The sequence below is a fragment of the Rhizophagus irregularis genome, chromosome 21, assembly GCF_026210795.1.
Source record: "Rhizophagus irregularis chromosome 21, complete sequence".
Classification (NCBI taxonomy): Eukaryota; Fungi; Glomeromycota; class Glomeromycetes; order Glomerales; family Glomeraceae; genus Rhizophagus; species Rhizophagus irregularis.
This window is the reverse complement of record NC_089449.1, coordinates 3,094,542-3,111,185: the sequence shown is the minus strand read 5'-3', so window position 1 is coordinate 3,111,185 and position 16,644 is coordinate 3,094,542. Positions and strand designations below refer to the sequence as shown.

Here is a 16,644-nt window from a genome sequence, read left to right as displayed (position 1 = left end):
TCTTGGCCAGTATAGGTTTTTCTGCTGATAGGCACGTATTGCATGGTTCAGTGTTTTGTCTTCTTTCTGTTCTACTTCAGATGGTACATCTGCAGGAGGAGTTGGTAATAGTGGAGTTGCTGTATTTACAGCATGAGCTATAGGAGATAAAATGTTTTGCATATTTGCTGAAAGAACATCCCAGAGTTTCTTTCTTTCACTAACTGGATAGTCACTAACAAAATGGTTTAAAAGCGGGTCTTTCAGATTCTCATATGCTTGATTGGTATAAGCATTAATCTGTAGGAGGATTTCTTTAGGACATTGTGCTGCTAGTGAAGCAATTATAGACTTCAGTGCTGCATGAAAGACTTCATCAGTTTTCTTGAGAATAGGTTCTCTTTTAGATTTGGAAGTACGGGATTTTTTCCCTTTGGTTTTTACCGAAACTCCACGTTGACGAGTTTTTTTTTTACACTAAAGCAATTCTGAGGTTCATCCTCCTCCTCCTCTTCTTCAGTTAACTCTTCCTCAGTTTCTTCATCAGTTTCCTCATCACTTTCAGATTCTTCATAGTCAACTATGTGAGTATTGTTAACTTTCTTAGCACGTCTACTCCGTGGGCACTTGTTTTTGGAATGACCTGTTCTACCACAGTTTGAGCAATGACGTTTAGGAGAAGATTTGGTTGTCTTTGTCACCTTTTTAACCTGACCGGTTCCGAAGTGATCTCTTCTTAGATGTTGTGTTTGTCCACCTAACTTTCTGGTAAGATCACTCTCAATGAAAGTATGTATTGCTACAGGATTTGTTATGTCACCAGTATAGCCAAGACGTATTGCTATATCTGCAAGCTTTTCTAATGCAGTTCTATTCTGTGGTTGTTCTACTATAGTGGTTGGATTTTTTCGCCCTCCACTTTCATACCATTTATTACGCAACTCATTAAAGAAAGCATCAAGATCAGCAGGAGCAGCAATTCTAATTCTCATTTCTAAAGCATCAGGCAAATGATTATATAGATAAGGTAAAATTTCAGCATATACTTGTCCTTGTGCTAATGATCGAATTCTTTTTGCATATGTATCTGGTGTATCTATAGGAGAAAATGATTCATTCATGAGTGCTATTATAGCACCTTGATTTGTTCCAACCATCACATCTCTATATTTTCCTTGCAGCCAGTTTAGAAACTCTGGTTCTGTATTAATAGCAGCATTGCCATTATATGGATTATTTACTGGAACAGGAATAAATCTACCAGACATTTTATTTTTCATGACATTGCACCTCATAGCAGCATTAAAACCAGCAAAAGCTAATGGACGAGCCATCTCATTGACAGCTCTAAGCTTTTGATAATAAGAGTCTGGCGGCTCTTGTCCATCATAAAATGGTAACTGTGCAAGACCTGGTGATATAGTATGCATGACATCTTGTATTGTAGCCATGTTTGGAGGATTGTTTTGTAACGCTAATATTTGTTGTTGTAAATTTAAAATATTTTGGGCCTGTACTTGTACCTGGGTCTGTGAAATCCTATATTGTCTTTGCCAGTTTTGTGCCTGACGTATACAACCTGCATGCCTTCTTCTCCAACGTTCTGTATCAGCATTATGGCGTAACATCAGCCTGTGTGCATTCCTTCTATGCTCAGCTATCTGATTCTGTTGGTTTGCTATCTGATTCTGTTGATTTACCAGCTGATTCTGCTGGTTTGCCAGTTGTGCATCTTTACGTCTATTCAGAAAACGTATACCTAGATTGGCTATTTGTATTCCTGCAATACGTGCTTGATTCTGTTGTGCAACAGTTTTCCAGTGTCTACAAGCATTTGTCTCATATGTAAAATCATCACGTACTCTTATTAAGTCTTGATTAAGAGCATTTGTACGATCTAAAGATTCTCCAAGTAATGTCTGCAATCCTTCTATCTGATTTAGTTGGTCTACACCAATTTCTTGCATTAGAGCAGCTTGACGAATAATTTCATCAAGACTTTGAGTGGTAGCATTAAAGACATCATCTATGTCTTGTGGAATTGGAATCCTATTCCGATCAAAAAATAGTCTAATCTCAGACACACAATCTGCAACTGCCCGTCGGCGGTCTAGTATTCTTAGAATAGGATTGAATAATTCATTATCTTTATCCATTTCTATCTTTCCTTTACATAAAGATAATTCTTGAATGCGTTTTTTGAGTTTATCTACTGTGTCTTCAAGTTGAATGATACGTTCATCCTGGGCAACAAGTGCCTCTTCCTTTAACTCTAAGTGATCTCGATACTTTCCAAGTTCAACTAAAGTGGACTGACACTCTGCCTTTAACTGATCGATCTCATCCTCACGTGAAACAAGATTTTTTTCAAGATAGAAGATATATCATTCACATGCCTCTATCTCCTTTGTGAGTTTACGGATTTTCTCCTTATTGGAAATATTATTTGTTTCCTCTAATATCAGCTCTTTACGTAAAGCAAAGTTGCTATTTAGCAGATCAAGATATGCCTGTTCAACTCCCATTGATACCTATTATTAAAATAGATTCTGATGAAGCACGAAATGTAGAGGTGACTTTGACTTTATGCAGAATATTTTATCAACCATCTGGATATCAGAGGACTGCCAAAAAATTGTATGAGACATCACAAAATGCTGGATATGATTTCACCTTAGATGAAGTGCAGGATTGGCTTGAAAGACAGGCAGTACATCAAGTCCACAAACCTCGTCCCCGATTTATCCCTCGTGTAAGTTTTAGTTCTATACAAGTTCCCAATGAAGTTCATCAAGCTGACATTTTGTATATGCCATATGACAAGGTTGGACATGTGACTTATCTTTTCTGTCTCAATATAGTTGATATAGCATCGAGGTATAAAGAAAGTGTCCCTATAGGTTCAACCAGTGTTAAAGATCGACAGGGAATCCTAACTTCTCATACTATTGCTCGGGCTTTTAAAAAGGTATATGATGATACAACATGTCCGCTCACTTGGCCAAAATTATTGATTACAGATAGGGTTCAGAGTTTAAAGGTGAGTGTGAAAAGCTGTTGACTTCCCATGGTGTAAAGATTCAGAAGGCCAAGTCTAAGCGTACTGTTGGCATTGTGGAGCGATATAACCGTACCTTGGTTGAGAAACTATTTCCCTCTCAAGATGCATCTGACTTACTAACTTTAGGTAAAATGAGATCTCGAGTCTGGGTAAAAAACTTACCTATTGCTGTAGAAAGTATAAATAACTCAGTGACCCAACAACTTGGTATATCTCCTGCTGTAGCTATAAAAAAATCACGAGTATCTTCCAGATCTTCTTATCCTCGTGATGGACCTGTTGGGTATGAAGAGGAGAAACTACCACCTGATATAAGTGTAAAGTACTTACTTGAACCAAATGATCTGGAAGGTGGAAGACGTCGAGCAGGAGATATGAATTGGTCACCTAAGATTTATCATATCCATATGTCTTTAACACAGAAAAATCAACCAGTTTTGTACTGGCTTATTGATGATGATGGTAAAGAATCAGAGAGATCCTTTGTGAGGGAAGAACTTTTGGTTATACCAGATGATACAGAACTTCCACCACAATGGGTACTTATGAATTAAGATAGTCTTCTACCTCATCATCTGCTTGGGAGTCTGTGAGGAAGTAGTCTTTTGCCAATTCATAGTATAACCTGTATAGCTTATTAATAGCAGACAAAAGTTTTGGCTCTCTGCTATACCAGGTCTTATAATTTTCCAAGATTTGCTGATACTTTGTCTCATTAGGTAGAATAGATTGTGCTGTTTCAAGAACAAAATTTTCTGGTTCTTCTGCTTGACGCAATTTGATTATCCTTTGTTTGTAACATAACATGAATTTACCATCCTTTGGTTTCTTGTAAAGGATGCCTGCTTTAATTACAGCAATTAGAACTGATTCAATTTCACGGTATGTTGGCTTAGCTGGTATAGCTTGGGTAGACATCATTTTTATATCATGTAAAGTTTTTTTTAATTTAACTTATTTATACTTAATAAAAATGATTGGAGAATATACTTGTGAATATTTACATAACACAGGAAAGCCTTGTGGTCGTCCTTGTGTGAGGCCAGAAGGTTGTCGCATTCATTGGAAGACAAAATCACGCTTTCCTTGTGCTGTATGTGGTAAACCTACAGGTTCATCTAGTGGTCGATGTCAATCTCATATTGGAAGTTATTATCAAAATCGGTATGAAAATAGGCTTCGACAAAGAATCAGAGCAATCTCAGTTTTATCTGAGTCTGAATCCAGTTCGATCCAAGTTTGAATCCAGTTCAATCTGAGTCTGAACCCAGTTCGATCCAAGTTTGAACCCAGTTTGATTTGAGTCTGAACCCAGTTCGATCCAAGTTTGAACCCAGTTTGATTTGAGTCTGAACCCAGTTCAGTCCATATAGATAGAAAGCTGTATCAAAATCGGTATGAAAATAGGCTTCGTCAAAGAATCAGAGCAATTTATGATTAGGGTTAAATTTTGGTTAGACTTTATTGTCCCAGATTTTTTCGTATTGCAGGAGAAGCTTTACAATATGTCTAGTTGTCTTCCTGCTGTATATTTTTTGGTTAGACCTCGGACGGATTTTTGGTTAGACTTTTGGTTAGACCTGTTGTCCCAGATTTTTTCGTATTGCAGGGAAAGCTTTACAATATATCTAGTTGCCTTCCTGCTATACATTTTTTGGTTAGACCTGGGTTGGATTTTTGGTTAGACTTCGCTGTCCCAGATTTTTTCGTATAGGAGGAAAAGCTTTAAAACATATCTAGTTGCCTTCCTGCTATACATTTTTGGTTAGACCTGGGTTAGATTTTTGGTTAGACTTCACTGTCCCAGATTTTTTCGTATAGCAGGAAAAGCTTTACAATATGTCTAGTTGCCTTCCTGCTAAAAATTTTTGGTTAGAGCATGAATGGCTTAAATCATCAAATGAATCCATTTTAGAGTATCATAAAAATAGTATGCCACAATGGATTGCTGAATCGTGCCATCGGTATTACAGACACTTCGTGTCCTTCATACCTTTGGCACTTATAAAGGCAATCTGATATAGCATAAAATTATGATACCCTGGAATGGATCCATGCGTGGTAATAATGCCTAGGAATATATGATTTTAATCTTATCTACAATGCTTGGGGGTTCTTTTTTAGCTATCAAGTAATAACATATCGGGAATCAAGGTTAGGTGGTCTGGGGATAGAAAAACAGGTATAGTGTTATCATATCAGAAATCAAGGCTAGGTGGTCTGGGGGTACACTAAATTATGGTTAGACCTATGTGATAGCTGCTGTCCCAGAACCCCCAAGTTTGCCCTACTGTACAAGTCTTCCATTTTTGCAATTTTTTCAACAAGTAAACCTTAAATCTTTTAAAATTTCTGATTTGTCGTACATATATAGTATAGGTAATTAGATATCCTTTAAAATTGACCAATCAGATTTCACGGTCTTACATATAAAACTTTTTATTAATAAATATAAATTCCAGGTTCCCAAGTCGATTTAAATTTCAATGTTACATGAACCGAAAAATCGAATTTGTGTGGCCTAATATGTATCGCATGGTATTAGAATTATTTTAGCTTATGATCCTGAGTCTGTGGTTCATGAAAACATTATTATATATGCAAAAAAAACTCATGGAAAAGGAATAGCTAAAAAAAAGTAAAAATTGTACGTTTGTAAAAAGGTTACATTGTACACGTGACAGATTACATTAGCCCTGTCCATTTCTGTTCCATTTCGATCTGATCCGATTTTCACAAAATTTTTTAGCTAATCAAATTCATTTAAAAATCGGATCAATAACCGGATTAACAGATCAAAAAAATTGATGATCCGAATGTTCTGAATACGCGTTTTTTACAGTCTCGCGTTTAAATTTACTAACAATGACTTCAATAACTTCTAAAAACAAGAAAAAAGTTTTGTCAGCAAGCAATAAGGACGTTAATACAAATGTAAAACTCCATGTTACTATACGTCCAGAATCGACCACATTAAAACAAAGTAATTTGCCCATTAAGATGATTGCATCTGAATCAACTTTAACTCATAAAGAAATAACTCAAACAATTATTGACCTTTCTGATGACCTTACTGAATCTACTAAAGATGTTTGTATTTATGTTTTTGTCTAGTATTAATTTTATTTACTTTATTTTAATATATTCTATTTACAAATAGCTAGACGTGGAAACTACCCAAGAAGAACCACAAAAAATTGAAGTTTCTATGGTAAAAATTTCAGTTTAATACACTTAATTAGATTTCTATAAATTAAGACTTACTTTTTTACTTACTTTAGCCACCAATTAAAGGTACTAAACGTAAAAAGCAGGTCTTGAAAAAAGAAGTTAAATCAAATGATGATGCCAAGTGGACAGATAGCGAAATTAAAATATTGCTTGAGTTTTGGAAAGAAAATTTGGAAGAATGGAAATGGGGAAAGGTGAAGGTTTATCAAAAAATTATAAGTGAAAACGTGTTACCAGGTCGTACTCTTGATCAAATTAGAAATAAGGTTGGAAAATTGCATGAAACATATTTGCAAAAAAAGAAAAAAGCTAATTCTACTGGTGAAGGTAGTGTAGAATGGATTTGGTTCTCACAAATGGAAGAAATTTTGTCACAGAGTAAAGCTATCAACCCGGATTATGTTACAGATTCAACTTCAAATTCTCCTCCTATTTCTGATGGCGAAAATTCAGATAATAAAGAAAATTATAAAGCCGATGAAACACGAAAAAAGAAAAGAAAATCAACAGGAATTGAAGGTATATCTGGGGTAATTGCAGCAATAGGAGAATCAAGGGATAGGTTTTATGAAAAAAAACTAGACTTAGAGGAGCGTGAAAGCCAAAAGAAATTCGAATTGGAGGAAAAGAAATTAATTCAGCAATACGAGTTGAAAAAGAGTAAATTGGAGATAGAAAGATTGCGTGCTGAAAATGAGAAGGTTAAATTAGAGTTGGAAATGTTGAAATTTCGCAAAAATAATGAATGAAAATTTTTTATAGATTTGAAGTTTACCTTATATAATTACATATATTTGTTAAATATAATATAAATATAAAATATTTTTTTGTAAAATTTGTTTATTAATTACTTGTTATGCTACATATTAATTTAACATTCTTTCTCTTTTAAGTTCGCCTTCTAATTTTAAAATTTCATCACTTTCATCTTCCCAATCATATTGATCATTATAATTATCATCGTCATCATTATTTTGATCATTAATCTCCCAAATTTCCCCACAAATTTCAAGAAAGTTATGCAATAATATAGCACAATCTGCTAATTTAATTGCTGTCTTTATATCTTTTACAGATAATTCTTTTAATGCTTTGAATCTAGCCTTTAATCTACCAAAGGCATGTTCTACAACAACTCTATGTTTTGAATGAATAAAGTTAAATTGACGTTGTCGATAATTAAATGGATTTTTAAAAGGAGTAATTAAAAAGGAAGAGATCGGATATGCTGAATCACCTAACACATAATCATCTCCTTCAATATATTTTGCTTTATTAAGAAAAAAATCAGAATTAGCATAGACTTGTGCATCATGCACTGATCCCGGCTATCCTATTATATAATTAATAAAAATTCCTTTAAAATCAACAATTCCCCTGTAAAAAAAAAATGTCCGGAAATTGTAGCTAAAAACATCCGGAAAATGTCCGTGTGTCCAGAAAATGTCCAGAAAATTGCAATATTCCGGACACTTTCTGGACGCTGGGTCTGAACCCTCCTAGACATTTTCTGGACATTTTCCGGAAAATGGAAATTTTCCAACGTCCAGAATATTGCAATATTCCAGACATATTCCAGACAAATAAATATTTTCCGGACGTTTTCAGCTACAATTTCCGGACATTCTTTTTTTATAGGGTTCCTTGACAATGAATCGCATATCTTTTTTTTCTTGTAAAAAATGCTGTTGGATCTTGTGCAGGTGCTTCATTTAAAATAAAATGAGTCCCATCTATTACTCCAATAATATTCTGAAACCCCCCAATAGCTTGAAATCCTGCATGAACAATAGCACGATTATTATTATTTTTAGGCCATTGAACAAACTCCAATTTTTTATTTCTAATGGCCTTTATTACACGGTTAATATAAAGAATTACAGTACCTTCACATATTCCAAATCGAGAACAAATACTTAAAATATCATCTTTAGAACCTAAACGCCTAAGAAATATTACTAATTGAAATTCAACTGGTGCCTGTGGCTTATTTCCTTTGTTTTGAAAAACTGTATCGTTCTGTAAAACTTGTACTAGCTTGTTAAACTTAGAGCTCCGAACAAGTTGAGTCGAGTCGAGTTATATGTAAACTCGATTTGACTCGAGTTAAATCGAGTCGAGTCGAGTCGAGTCAAAATTATAAAAATATAAACTCGACTCGATTCGAGTCGAGTTGGCCCGTCAAACCGAATCGAGTCGAGTCGAATTAAATCACGTGATTTTAATTCGGCTATGCCGATCATTTCCTTTTTTGGCGATAGCCGTTCCACAAAATTCCATTTTTGTAATTTTCAAAAAATTTTCGTCTCGGATTTTGTGTAACATAATTTCCAAAAAAGGAAATTCCATAAATTTGGCCGGAATTATGTTTAATTCGGCTTAACTCGACTCGACTCGATTTTATTAAATCATTAACTCGACTCGAATCGAATCGATTTGATTGTAATTTTCAACTCGACTCGACTCAACTCGACTCGACCAACTCGCGAGTCAACTCGACTCGTTTCGGAGCACTAGACTTAAACTGTTGTCTTTCCATTCGTAAAACTTTTTTAAACCGTATATCATCATATAATGGTAAGATTTCATGATACCAATGTTGAGACTTAGGAATATGGTTTCGGGGAACAAGATAACGTAAAGAGGATAAAGCAAGAAGTATTTCTTTTATTAAATCATTATTATTATCTAATTCATCATCATTAAAAGAGTCAAAAGAGTCATTTAAATCCTGTATTGTTAATAACATTAAAGCATATTCAATATCCTTTTTAGACATAATTAATAAAAAGAAAAAAATCGGAACAGAATGGAATAGATCATAACGCGGATTTTCCTGCTCAATTTACGCTGTTTTTTGATTGGCCAAAAAAAATTTTGTGAAAATCGGATCAGATCGGAACGGAACAGAAATGAACAGGGCTATTTTTTTGCATGTATTAATTCAGTTAAAAGGCTTGCTAGTAATACTACTGCGATTATATTGCCAACATCAGATACTGTATATGCTTCATAAAATTATTTTTCTGCGCCTTTACGCTAAATCTCTATTAACCGCATAACCGGGGGATATAATTTTATATATCAGGTTAAAGTGAAGTGTCATTTACGTAATTCGTGATAAACATCTTAATTTATTATGTAGAATATGTAGAAGATCGCCAAGGCAGCAAATCGGCAAATCCGTTTTACGTCCGATTCGATTGCATATTTGATGACAAATTAACTAATTTATGATCAGCTGCCCGTTTCAATAGGAGTTTTATTTCCGGTAAATAATTTTTAAATATTCCCCACACTACTCTCTTCATTCTCTTAATTATTATACTCAATTTATTTATTAATTGAATAATTTCAAGATGCAAATTTACGGCCTTTGTTGTGTAATTGAGAATAAAGAAACTCCGATTCCTTTACAAAATGTTGTCATTGAAGCTAATAGTAAGTTTAAAAACTGATAATCTGGCGTTTGTACTATGATTATTATTATGTAATCAATTAAATTTCCAAATTCTAAATTTCACTTATAGTTGTTGATATGATAACTGAAGGTTTGTTAAAATTTGGTCAAAATTATAAAATAATTGTAACCTATATATATTTACATAAATATTTAAATATTATAATTATTTTCTTTTTTTTCCTTTTATAAAGTTACAATCAGCCAAACTTATAAAAATGTTGAAAAAGATCCTATTGAAGCTCGATATAAGTTTCCCATTCATGAAGCCGCAGCAGTCTGCGGATTTGAAGCAGATATTGATGGACAAAGAAAAGTAAAAGGCGTCGTAAAAGAAGCAAAAAAAGCCGCACAAGAATATACTGAAGCAATTGAGGTAAAAAATACCTTTAAAAACTAATTTTTAATATAAATTATTATTTATTCATATATTTACATTTAAATTATTTTTCTTAAATTGATTAGAAAGGACATGGCGCATATTTGTTAGAATCTGAATCCGCAGATGTATTTCAATGTTCTATTGGAAATATTACATCCGGACAAACTATAGTCGTAAAGATTACGTATGTTTCTGAACTTAAACACGATTCTGAAACAGAGAAAATCCGATTTGTTCTTCCAACTCATATCGTGCCAAGATACGGCTCTTCAACTTCGACTTCAACATCATCATCAAATGACGGGAAAATTCTTGAGCCTGATGCCGTGTTATATTCTAAAGAAGCTAATTTTTATTTAGACCTCACTGTTACTTGTAGAATGACTTCAATTATTCAAAGTATTGAATCACCTTCACATAAAATTTCTACTGAAATGAATATTGACGAAAATCCTAAAATTTCAAAGATCACTTTAGCTGATCAAATCACTTATTTAGAAAAAGATTTTATTCTTGTAGTTAAAAGTAAAGATCTTGATCAACCACGGTAAATACAAATATTTATATTATCTATTTGTTATTAATTCATTCTTAAATATAATTAATATAATTATTTGATTTTCTTGTATCTTTTAGTGCTTTTCTTGAATACAATCCTGAAACACAAACTAACTGTGTTATGTTAACTTTGGTTCCGAAATTTTCATTGAATACAACTATTACTGAACTAATTTTTGTCGTTGATAGGTATGATATAATTTAAATTAAGCGTGATAATTTTACTAAATTTAATTAACATCGATAATATAATATATATATTTATTTTTGTTGATATGGGATAGATCGGGTTCAATGTCTGTTGAGCCTATGAAGAAGGCTGCGCAAGCACTTGAATTATTATTACGTTCAATTCCTGAAGATTGTTACTTTAATGTAGTTTCATTTGGAAGTCATCATGATTCTCTTTTCCCTAAAAGTCAACTTTATTCCGAAGAATCTTTATCTGAAGCTATTAATCTTGCTCAAAAGATGACTTCAAATTATGGAGGGACAGAAGTTTATAGTGCACTAAAATGGTCATTTGAAAATTCAAGAAATGATATGGCAACTACTGTATTTCTTATTACAGATGGTGAAGTTTGGAATGTTAATCAGATTGTAGAACTTGTACGTACAAATGAAGAAAAAAAGGACGGTGACCTACGTCTTTTCTCGTTAGGAATTGGTGATGCGGTTTCTCATCACTTAGTCGAGTCTGTTGCTCGTACCGGTAAAGGATATGCTCAATTTGTAACAAATAGTGAAAGGATGGACAAAAAAGTTATTGGAATGTTAAAGAATGCATTGAAACCACCAATCAAGGATTATGAAATTACTTGGACCGATAATAATTTCTTAGAATCAAATAAAAATGAAGAATCAGATATGATGCAAGATATTAATTTTGCGAGTGATAATACATCATCATCACAAAATGATATTTTTACCGATTTTAAAGTTCAACAAGCTCCATATTTCATTCCACCAATTTATCCAGGTGTTCGTTTTATTGTTTATTGTATTTTGGAAAAAAATATTGAACCGTGTAAAGTTATTACTTTAAATGCTACTTCTCAAGATGGTCCCATTAAACTTGATATTCCTTTGGATCCTGTCACTTTACAAGGTTCAATTATTCATAGATTAGCAGTAAGAAAACTCATTCAAGATCTTGATGATGAAAAATCATTTCTTCATAAGAATCCTAAAAATGCTGGTAAAAATATTTCAGCTAAAGAATATATTGTTAAACTTGGTAAAACTTTTAATTTAGCATCAAAACATACAAGGTATAAATAAATTTTTCAATTTTTATTATGATAGTATTATATTACAATACATATCCACTCTCATATTTATTATTTAATATCTTATTATTTTTACAAGTTTTATTGGAATTGATGAAAGGACAAGTGAACCTGATGAAGTTTTTATCAAAGCAAAGCAAGTAATTGTCCCCCAAGCTGTTGTCTCATCTGGTTCAGGCAGGGGATTATCAGGACGTATGTATCAATTTTATAAGAAAAAAAAATAGAAATACATTATATTTCGTGTATTATATAAAACTTAATTTTTTTTTAATAGAAAAATTCTAATTAATAATATTTATTACATAGTTGGTAAGGGTGGTGCTAAAAGGCATCGAAGAATAAGTTTTGATGCAATGAATGATGAAGATGATGAAGATGATGGTAAAGGAATCATTTTATTTAAATTAATTTATAATTAAAAAAAAAATAAATAAGAAATATTTTTTTAATAAACATTTAATAAATAGATGCTCCACCACCTCCAAAACGTTCCGCAACAAATCGAACAGCCAGAAAATCAACGGGTGGTAAAGCTCCCAGAAAACAACTAACAACTTCAGCTGCAAGATCGCAACATGTAGCACAGGAAACGACATTACAAGAAATTGAACAGCTCGAAATTAAAATTAATCATAAAGAATCAAACGTTGAAAATTTATTTGAATTATTAGGACTACAATCATTTGATGGTAAATTCTTACCAAATAAATCATTTTATGAATTTTTTTATAAAAATGATTTAAATGATTTAAATGATTTAAAACAAGAAATTAAAAAGGAAATTGGAGAAATTAAGGAAATTGAAGAGATATTAACTACTTGTATTTCTATGAAATATCTTGAAATAATTATGTTTGAAAATTTTAAAGACGAATGTGAAATGTGTTATGAAAAAGCTGAAAAAGCTTTAAAGAAAATGGTTGAAAATGAAGAAAAAAGAAATATTATTTCTGAAAAAGCTAAAGAATGGGTTCAAAATTGGGTCAATGATAAAGAGTAAAGAGATTAAATAGCAAAATTGATTTTTTTTTTATAATTTGCTTTTTATTTTGTGATATTGAATGTACATGTTATGTATTGTATATTAATAATTATATATTATTAAAGCTCTTCAAGCAAGGTTAAGAACCTGCAAAAATGAAATTAATTATTAATAAATCTTTCGTGTATTATTATGTGACACTTCAATTGTTGTCGGCACCATCAATAATAATAGAATGTTTCAAGTCTCTAACTAGTAAGTGTGACATGACGTAATTGCTGTATCTATACATTTAATTTCTCGAATCAAAGATTTAAAAACATTTCTAGAGTCTACAATTCCAATAATAATAAGTATTGAAATTGTCTAATTTAAAGTTGATTGGTGATGAATTTTTAACCTTGAACATAGTTAGTTCAATTCATAAATTCAAAATCACGAGCGATCTATATATTATTATTCCAAGAATTTTTTGATTTTGAAGTCGTCACCGTAACAAAAAATTTTCACTCTCACGTGATCATTAAAAAATATTTGTCACTTATAATTCCATCATAACGCTGGGCAAAAGCCACGTGAAGGTGGAATTTTGTTGGTAATGGATAAGTATTACGTAAATCCTCAAAATGTTGCTTATTATCAGATGGGAAAATTCAGAAATAGTCCACCGATTGCAAACAGAATCGAACTAGATTGTGAATCTCATTGCTGCTATCAATTATGTATCGAAGGCATCTTCTCCAAAAAACTACTTTATTGCGTCAATTACAATTTTATTTTGTACATTAAAGTCGTTGAATTAACTGTTAAATGTATACGTTTTAATGGACCTCATTTACATATACTAGATCCATTTGTACATCACACATGAGTTTGTTTAGTATCCTTTATTAGCCATTTATGCTGCAAAATACTGTTTTAGTTGCAGAATCCTAGAATTTATATAAAGTGTCAAAGAAATCAGCGAATATTTTCAAATCAAAATTTGTACTTGTTCACACAAAGACCACTAATGATTTATATACAGTACTATAAAATCTGAAAGGTTGTAAATAATCTTTACTAATGCGTTTGTGGTGTATTAGATGTCTACAATAAAGTAAAGCTTTCAAAGTTAAACAATATATATCGATTATTCCAGCTATAAATATATATAACTCATATATTCAATGATAACGACTGATAGTTTAATGAAACGAATAAGAAGAAATTTTTTAGGTAGATCATCTATGTAATTCCACATGGATTATATGTGGAATTTGTGATCTACGCTGAAAATACCACGTGTTTTATCTGGAAAATATTATTTTAACAATGTTAAGTTCATGTCTCTGACCCCGTCACTTGAATATTGCCTCAACTTCCTCATAAATACATTCCCTTATGAGACTATCTCAAATAATACGAACTAATTTAAGATTTTCAACGGTAGTAGTGGAAAGAACGATCTCAAAATAAGTGGAAAGAAATCTACAATCGACTTAGCCGATTTCGGTTAGATTGTGATCAACGGGCTAATTATTAAAAAGAAATTTAATTTACAACAATTTACAACATTTTATACTCATTATTGTTTTCTTGGGGTTTCCTGGAATATTCTAGTTCATAATAGGTAATTCTTAAGTATCATTGTTTTTTTATAGCCATTATTAAATTATGAGCTTCATCGGGAAAATTACTTTTCTAAGCTAATTTTGGCTTTAAAATGGGTTCTAAATAGAAAGTCGAATAATATAAATTGTACTACCAGATATTATTTATAAACTCTTTACGCTTTAATAAATATTCATCATGTCGACTCGCAATAACTCTCAGTAAGTTTTTTTTTTTACTTTTTTCAATTATTTATTTGCAGTACTATGGTTTTAACTTTTAATTTAATTCTTCTCCATAAAACACAAAGCAGCTTTGATTTAAACATGATAAATTTTTTAAGAGCAGTATCGAATTTAGCAGCTGCTATGGCATTGATTATATTTGCCGTAAATCTAGCTGATATTGTTAAAGAAGTAAGATATATACATAATGCTAACTTCAATATATACGAAATTTATAATGATATAAGTGTACCTTCTAGTAATAATAGCAATATCACTAATATCATTGATCGTCTCCCAAGAATTCTTAGCTAATGTAATTATGACACTTAAAATTTTTTTAAACAATTATTACGTTATTATTTTATTATATTAATAATAACAACAAAAAAAAAATAGCGGGAAATGTAGTAATATTGTCTGAAGTTGATTATTCACACATTTTGTTTTGAGTAATAGAAAATACATTAATCAGATGATAATTTTATGATCAACAATTCTATTATTAATATTATTAATTGAACGATATTTTAATTATAAATAATTTAATTGACATTGTTAAATTCGTAAATAAAATGGCATGATAATAATTAATTCTTCAAATATTAAACAAGTATGTATTATGTATTATGCGTGTACGTTTCGTATTTATTGTATTTATTGTGTACCGCATGACTGATCATTTGATATAAATAATGATGATCATATAATAAAACGAGGAATATCACTCCATTACTATTTTATGATGTTGCAAGTCAAGTACTGTATAACTCTTAATTTAGTTATGATCTTGAAAATAACATGGATGTTGCATCTTTCATATTGATATGGCACGACGATTGTTGATGGCGCTATAATAATGTCGAAATGAAAATTAGAAAAGAAAGAAAAAGGTTCCTATAAACCTATCATTTTAAGTAATTATCAACATTTTCAATCACTCTTCATCCGCACCGCAAGATTCTTATCAGTATGTATAGGACTCATAAAGTAATTTAATTAATTTAATTAAAATTTATTTTAATTTAGAATCATTTGAAATCTCCTATGTGATGAGTTTCGGGATTTTGTACGGCACCCGACAGGTACGGGTTAGTAATTTTTATATGGTGTGATTATCCCGAAATAGATATTCAATGAATCATGCTACAATTACTACATTCATGGATCGCGGATCAACTTTGTTAAAAGAAATATATATGTACAGTATAAACATTGGTATAAAATGAAAGACCTTACTGTATTTTTTTAAACAACTATGAACGCTGGGCTTTATTGGAAATTCTTCGTACACAACTACCATACCTACACTCCTGAGATAACCGAATGCTGGGTAATAATATTGGCAAAATATTGTCGTCTTACCATCTGAGAATATAAAGGTTGAAACCATCCAAAAACAACCTTAACCGATTAAAACAGGATATCCAAGGGACTTAATCGTTTAATTAACCGGTTAACATTAAACGATTCTAACCACTACATGAAAATTCCAGAAGTTTTGAGTAGCAGTCATACAGCCCTAAATCTATCCAATCGAAAACTTTTGGTCGATCGTAATGATAAAGAGTACTTAGATAACGCGTGAATTAATTAGTGAAAACATTGGCGAACGTATATCATATTAATAAAACCTGAAAAGTACTAATTATATTTTTAGTTATTTCAAGCGATCGACGAACCCCAAATTTTGCGTGACAAGAATAAGCCACATGTTCATTTGTCCATAGTGCCAATTAAATATAAGATCATCTGTCGTGAGTAATACGTACAATATTAAAGGAGCTTTTATTAAGGTAACTCGATGACAAATTTGAACAGATTTGATTTAACTAATTCGTTGAGTTCAAAATTTTTTAATCGGATAAGAGAATGTATCAAT

At 31.6% G+C, this 16,644-nt stretch overlaps 3 protein-coding genes across 3 annotated transcripts; all 3 read left to right on the top strand.

Moving 5' to 3' along the window:
* Nucleotides 1-5,905: 5,905 nt before the first annotated feature.
* Nucleotides 5,906-7,020, top strand: OCT59_014090 (uncharacterized protein; the record flags this gene model as incomplete). The annotated part of the gene is made up of 3 exons (XM_025331530.1): nt 5,906-6,130; nt 6,201-6,251; nt 6,322-7,020. 3 exons carry the CDS (start codon nt 5,906-5,908, stop codon nt 7,018-7,020), a joined length of 975 nt encoding a protein of 324 aa, XP_025186185.1.
* Nucleotides 7,021-9,630: 2,610 nt separating this feature from the next.
* On the top strand, nt 9,631-13,120 carry OCT59_014089 (uncharacterized protein; the record flags this gene model as incomplete). Its single annotated transcript, XM_025313919.2, has 9 exons — nt 9,631-9,712; nt 9,802-9,822; nt 9,926-10,107; nt 10,197-10,660; nt 10,750-10,860; nt 10,956-11,942; nt 12,040-12,155; nt 12,270-12,344; nt 12,431-13,120. 9 exons carry the CDS (start codon nt 9,631-9,633, stop codon nt 12,961-12,963), a joined length of 2,571 nt encoding a protein of 856 aa, XP_025186186.2. The 3' UTR covers nt 12,964-13,120.
* A 1,616-nt stretch (nt 13,121-14,736) lies between these two features.
* Nucleotides 14,737-15,077, top strand: OCT59_014088 (uncharacterized protein; the record flags this gene model as incomplete). Its single annotated transcript, XM_066141944.1, has 2 exons — nt 14,737-14,759; nt 14,852-15,077. 2 exons carry the CDS (start codon nt 14,737-14,739, stop codon nt 15,075-15,077), a joined length of 249 nt encoding a protein of 82 aa, XP_066002023.1.
* Between the last annotated feature and the right edge of the window lie 1,567 nt (nt 15,078-16,644).